The 6,377-nt window shown below is 47.1% G+C and overlaps 1 protein-coding gene across 1 annotated transcript in view; it reads right to left on the bottom strand.

The window, feature by feature from the left end:
* RBSN (rabenosyn, RAB effector) overlaps positions 1 to 6,377 on the bottom strand; it is a 16,204-nt gene that overhangs the window by 2,329 nt on the left and 7,498 nt on the right. Inside the window, exons 7-10 of the mRNA XM_018555225.1 lie at positions 5,967 to 6,037; positions 5,079 to 5,165; positions 3,724 to 3,826; positions 1,180 to 1,284 (exon numbers count right to left, since the gene is read on the bottom strand). Of these exons, the coding sequence (XP_018410727.1) occupies positions 1,180 to 1,284; positions 3,724 to 3,826; positions 5,079 to 5,165; positions 5,967 to 6,037 (366 nt within the window). The remainder of the gene's footprint in view (positions 1 to 1,179; positions 1,285 to 3,723; positions 3,827 to 5,078; positions 5,166 to 5,966; positions 6,038 to 6,377) is intronic.

Below are 6,377 nucleotides of genomic sequence, written 5' to 3'. Positions count from 1 at the left end.
CCCCCCCCAATTGTAGCAAGTCCTTTCCTCTGTTGAAACAGATTCCTCTCAGATCCCTGCAAATTTTCATCACGACGTCTCCCTGAAGATGCAGCAGCAAGCTTGAGCCCACCTTCATTTCTTGTCTGAAAGACTTCAATGACCCCAACCCCCACTCCTGATCTGTACTGTCATTGGCTCACCACATGATTAGCTTTCCCTCCATCAATCATTTTTACTCTTCATGAAGTGTGGGCGTGATCTTTAGGGCTGGTGCCAGTCACCGTACTGCTGTTCCCGAGCATTATATGAAAGAACACATCCCCAGCATCACTTTAGCAGACATGCATACGATTCCCAGCGGGTCACTGGGTGGTGTAGACTTAAGCAGTGGCGTCACAAGGAGGGTGCGGGGGGTGCTGCCCGCACCCGGGTGACACCATTTGAGGGGTGACACCAAAATGACTCGGTCATTTTGGTGTCACCCACCTCTGAAAAGTCGGGCGCTCGGTCCTGGGCCGATCCCACCTCTGAAAAGTCGGGCGCTCGGTCATGGACCGAACGCCCAACAGTATCAGGAGAGAGGAGGGGACCCAGCGGCATACCTTATCCCGCCAGTTGACTGTCCCCTCCTCTCTCTGCCGGCATCCATCACCAAGATGGCCGCCGGCAGGTATCAGAATACTGACGCGCATGCGCGATGACGTCATCGGTTACCACTCCGGGTGTCACCCAGCCTTGGGACGCCCCTGGACTTAAGCTATGCAATCTTGTGATCATTTCCTTGACTACACTCTACTAGAGTGAGCGGCAGATTGCACAGCTAAAATTGGCAGCTCCCAGGGGCCAGCAAGCATGCATGTCTAAAGGGATGCTGAGAACGTGTTCTGTCACATAACACTTGAGGCAGGGTGCTGTGATGTTTGCAGGCGCCTACAACTCCTCACACCAAACTTGGAGCAACGGCCAACAGACAGACCCAGTGATGAGGTCATTGGGTCTCAAAAGAGGTATTTTAATTTTCATTGCATTTTGATTGGGGGAAGGGGAGAACAAGGGAAGGTATTATATGCGTACATTACACATGCAGTTCCTGCATTGATTATGTTTGCATCACAGCACTGTGACCGTGCCCCGAGTGTGATCGGATCTTTTGAAAACCTATATGTTATATCTCAGGGAAGTCTGGAGCTCTCTCACCTGTCGCTCTCGTTGTAGTTTTTGTTCATTTTCCTGTTTACGCTTCTCCTTCAGCTCTTCATATTTCTCTTTGGTTGGCAGTGACATGAGACCTAAAAGTTTTTCCTGGAAAAAAAAAGAAATGGATTTCCTAACCAGTAGATTTATCCAAAGTTATCTAAACTCTTCAAAATGACAGGAACATGGAGGTTTTCATGGCATCGCACCCGGCACCTGAACCTCCTCCTCACTAAACATCTGACTATTTCTAGTGTGTTTTTTAGCTTTAGAGCAGTGGTTCTCCACCTGTGTGACCTCAGGACCCACATTTGTCCTTGGTCAATAAGTCGCGACCCAAGTCACGCGGCAATGGAATACGCGTGCCTTCCGTGCGGGCGTATGAACTGTGGGTAAGAGGTGCATTGGGGGGTTACTGTTCAAATAATGGCAACGCAACACAACTCCCACACCAGAATGCACGGTAGGTGCGATTGCGTGGTACAGTGCATTGATCACACGGTACTGTGCGATTAGCGCACCGTACTTGTGTGAACGAGCCCTCAAAAACACTGACATGCATACATACACACACAACCACAGATACCCTCACACAGACATACACACTCCAAACTTTTTTTTTTAACCAGTTGACATCCGCGGTGTTAAACCCCCTTCCCATCCAGGCCATTTTTCAGTATTCAGCGCTGCGGTACTTTAACTGAGATTTATTCCGTCATGCAGCGCTGTACTGAAATGAATTTTATACCCTTTTTTGGGGACAGATAGAGCTTTCTTTTGGTGGTATTTATTCACCACTGGGGGTTTTATTTTTTTACTATATTAAGGAAAAATTACCGAAATGTAAAAAAAAAAAAAACAGTTTCCCCTATATTAAATGATAAAACATTTATTATTACCCAATTTTTTGGTAAAATATAAAAGATGGGGTCACGTCGGGTAAAAAGACACTAAACATGTCAAGCCTTAAAATTGCGTGCGCGCGCGAAACCTCAAAAAACGATAATACCCAAAATTGGCCCTAGGCGACGCTTTAAAAGCTGTTAACCGCTCATCAGTTTAGTGTTATCAGTGATTGATGGCCCTAAAATGATTGCTCTCACTGCGACGTTCGCGGCGATATGTAACATGTGTAGCGCAATTGTAATTTTTGCGCGCTGGGGCACCGGACGCGTATTTACGTTTATAGGCGCGTAAACGTGGGGGTGGGGGAGTTAAACATTTTGGGGGGGTTTTTTCCCCTTTTTTTATATGTGGCTTTTATTTTATTTTATTTTTTTATGTGTTACTTTCCTTTTTTTTTATTTATATATTTTTTTTTGCACTTATTGTTATTGCTATTATATGGGGGGATAACAACCCCCTATATAATAGCAAAGGCACACTGACAGGTCCTCTTTATGGAGATATTAGGGGTCTCTAGGGCGAACGAGCACATATAGGCGATCGGCGGGCTATGGACCCGCTGATCGCCTATATGTGTGACACCCGGTACCGGGTGTTCGCATTGGACGGGTCTTTTCTGCCCGTGCGTGCCCGCTAGGGGGCGCGCGCGAGCAGAAAAAAATTGCCGTCTGGAGACGGCAACCCGCAGATGCTGCAGTGCCGTCCGTCCGTTTTTTTTACTACGGGCGGACGGCAAGAGGTTAAAAGACCACCCAGTCTCCCTACCTTACAAGAACTGGAGTGAATCCTCAGCCTGGGGTCCATTGTGGGCTGCTGTGCTGTGGTGGAGCTCCATCCATATGTGCAATGCTTGTACAGCTCCCTTGCATGCCCTGTAGAGGTGCCAGGAGCCAGAATGTGGTCCGGGCACCTCTATAGGACACATGAGGGAGCTGCAAGCAATGCACGTATGGATGGAGCTCCTTCTCGGCCATAGCCCCATCCCACCCTACCTCAAGCTGACACTCGCCACCAGGCAGCATATTTTGAATGGCTGCTTGGCGCGAGAACTGACGGGGGGGGGGGCAGACGAGCCTCTCACCTAGAAAAGTAGGAGGCATGCGGCGACCGACTAAACATTTTGGGTCACGACCCACCAGTTGAGAAGCAAGGCTTTAGACCATCTCATGCTGCAGGATGGACGTGGTTGCTTTAGGTTGCTAGCAGCATCATAAATGTAATAGGTACAGGTAGGTCCTGTTCTTTTTTAAAGCTTAATTAATTCCAGTCATGTCACCAGCCAGCAGTTCGTAGGCTCACTGCTGAAGTGGTGGGTCAGGGTTCAAGGAGAGCCACTGAAATTTGCCAAACCTCTTTAGCCGAGTTCATATGATCAATGTGCTGACAGGTGGTCCCATGAATGAGACCAGCAATAGAAGAATTCAAGGATTCCAGGGGAAAGGTAATTTATGATTGAATTGTAAACTGTGGCTTGAGAATTATGACCTGTTCCCTGATTGGGGAAGGTTTAATTTGGGCTGTAAGTCTGCTTTAAAAGAACACACACATATTGAAAGTGGTGATTCTGCCATATTTGAAGGACTATAAATTCCCCCTTTAGTTTGTAAAGCACATTCCCTACATCTCCAGTGAATACCATACCTGTACAAACAACGTGGCCGAGTATCGCACCATCTTCTGCAGCTGCAGGTTTTTCGGGTGAGGTTTGGGCTCTTCATTCACTCCCAGAATTAGGATCTTTTTGCTAAATTAGGCAGTATGAAAGAAATATTTTTTTTAACAGCAAAGGGGAAATCTTAACATGTGGTACACAGTTATAAAATCCAGTAATCACCGACCTGAGCTGTGGAAGCTGTGCCTTAAAAAGGCACAGAGGGCAAATCAATAAATATAATTGCCAGTGATCTCCCAGCAGCCAATCTGTCTCCCATTAATGATTTACTATGCCTTATTCTCCACTGTATCGGTGTGCATGCAGCCATACTGGCAGAGGCAGGGCTTTGCTTCCTCAAGTTAGAGCTGCCCCCCCCCATGACTGCTGCTCTGATGTCTGGTGGAGTAATGATAAAGGAGCACAGATCCACAGAATGCATGAAGCAGAAAGATCCATGCACTGCAAAGCCTCAAGTACAGCTTCCTCTCCAGCAAGGAGAACAGTGAGCAGCACAGTAGTGACACCACCAGAATTCACTCTAAATCTGGTGACACTAGCAGTCAGAGGCAGCAGTGCTTTAGATGTTGGTCTTGCTACAGGTGCAGCATATGCCCCTATATACTGTGTTTACAATAGAGCAAATAATAAGAATGTTACTGACCTGTATGGCCTTCTGCAAGGATCACTGAAGTTTCTTTTTAGAGTACATGCTATCATGGGACAGCTGCAACCACGGTCATAGGCTGTGGCAGCTTCTGCAACGTGTATTACCACTTCCAGAACTTTTTAATGGACCGGGGTGTACAGCTAACATTCACTCGGTTTAGTTATCTTGGTGTTTCTAGCCAGTCTTCATTTGCATGCAGACTGCAATAAGTCATTCCCACATGTGAAACTGAGCCTCAAAGAATTAGAGAACTGAATTCCAATAAATGAAAGAGGCAGGCCAGAGGCCGTCAGGCTGGGGAGGAAAGTGCTAGCTGATGCTGGACGTCCTCCAGCCAGGAAATGAGGGCGGGCTCTATCTGACTTGTTGCGGCTTCTAATGCACCTTGCGAGAAGCTCCCAGTGTGCAGTGACATCAGAGGAAGCCATTTCAGTCCAGGAGAGGAGCCGGTACAGCTGTGCAAGACTGAAGATGAGGCTGGGGTTCTGAAGCATCTGCAGAAAATGTATCAAAGCAGACACAAGCACCCACTATTCTGTGCTAATTTCGACCGCAACATGCAAGAAATGACAGCAAACTGGCGGACGAATTCTAACCAATGACATTTAGGTTTCGAGAACTAAAAAGAACATCTTTTGCAACCAATAGAATTCCACGCAAGGACTCGTTTCTCACCTTAAAGCATCTATCAACTCATAGAGCTTCTGCACCTCCACTCTCAGGTTGTTGGCATGGTCCAAATTGTAGGTTGTCTCACCAGCACTGCAGGATAAAATAAATACAAAACACAATTCAAACTATTCGTCAGATAATTACCCCTTGTCAGCGACGCACAGATAGGAGCTGCAAAATCTCGCAAGGGAAGTGGGCGCGCGAGGCGTGTAGGAGTACAGTACGACAGCCGCACCGAACATGCACATTGTTTTTTGGAAATGTATTTTTAAAGTATCTTAACTAGTTGAGGGTTTTGTTCAATTCATTCTTAAATGGAGAACGCAGAAAGAAATATCTTTCAGTTCCATAACGGCTTGAAAGCAATGCATAATATGAGCCGTGTGCATGACTGAGGATCCAACATTTCCCTATGCAGGCCGGCAGTGCACCTGCTCGTAACCTGGAACTACTGGGCATAGCTCATCATTGTGCATGGACAGAGCCATCATATGGGCCTACTCGATGCACCATGGAGCTGCGGCTCAATTCCAGCACAGCACCACTGCGAGATGTCTCCTCGGCTGGCCTCCAAAATCAACCCCAAGCGAGAGCAGGGTAGGCAATTTTTGGGGTACTTGTGTGTGGGGAATGTTGCCCCTACTTAAAGGAGAACTATGGGGCGAGTGAAAATCACTCAGCTGTGCCCAGAACTAGTCTCCTTGTGCAGGGAAGCGCAGCTGCATTCCTAGCAATCAGATTCAGGTTTTTTTTTTTTTTAATGAAGGTTATGAAATAAAAGCTGACATCTGATTGGGTACTAAGGGCGGCACAGGAACTGTACTCTACTGTATGTCATCATCAGGCTCTGCATTAAGCTGTGATATGAACCCAAATTTTGCAAAGACTTACTTGATAGACTGGGCCATCCTGATATATTCAGGGGCCTTCTCATCCACCCTGTCCATGCAGGTTCGCAGTCTCTAGGAGAATTAAAACACAAAAAACAGGTCAGCACGTTTCCTAAACTAGCTTACAAAAATGAGGCCAATGTGTTGTGCAATAGAAAATATCCTATTCGCTGCCCCCTAAAGGACAACCCTCCCCCAACAGTATTTTATACTTTTTTTTTTTCCATATACTTACCTTTTCCACATCAGTCTTCTTCCAGCAGTGGGAAGTCCTCAACCGTGATGGCAGCAGTGCCGATGTGATGGCAGCAGTGCCGATGTGATGGCAGCAGTGCCGATGTGATGGCAGCAGAGCCGATGTGATGGCAGCAGCGCCGATGTGATGGCAGCAGCGCCGATGTGATGGCAGCAG

This window comes from Nanorana parkeri, unplaced genomic scaffold, assembly GCF_000935625.1.
Source record: "Nanorana parkeri isolate BGI_ZX_2015 unplaced genomic scaffold, ASM93562v1 scaffold188, whole genome shotgun sequence".
NCBI classification, from domain to species: domain Eukaryota; kingdom Metazoa; phylum Chordata; class Amphibia; order Anura; family Dicroglossidae; genus Nanorana; species Nanorana parkeri.
This window is presented reverse-complemented; position numbering and strand designations above follow the sequence as displayed.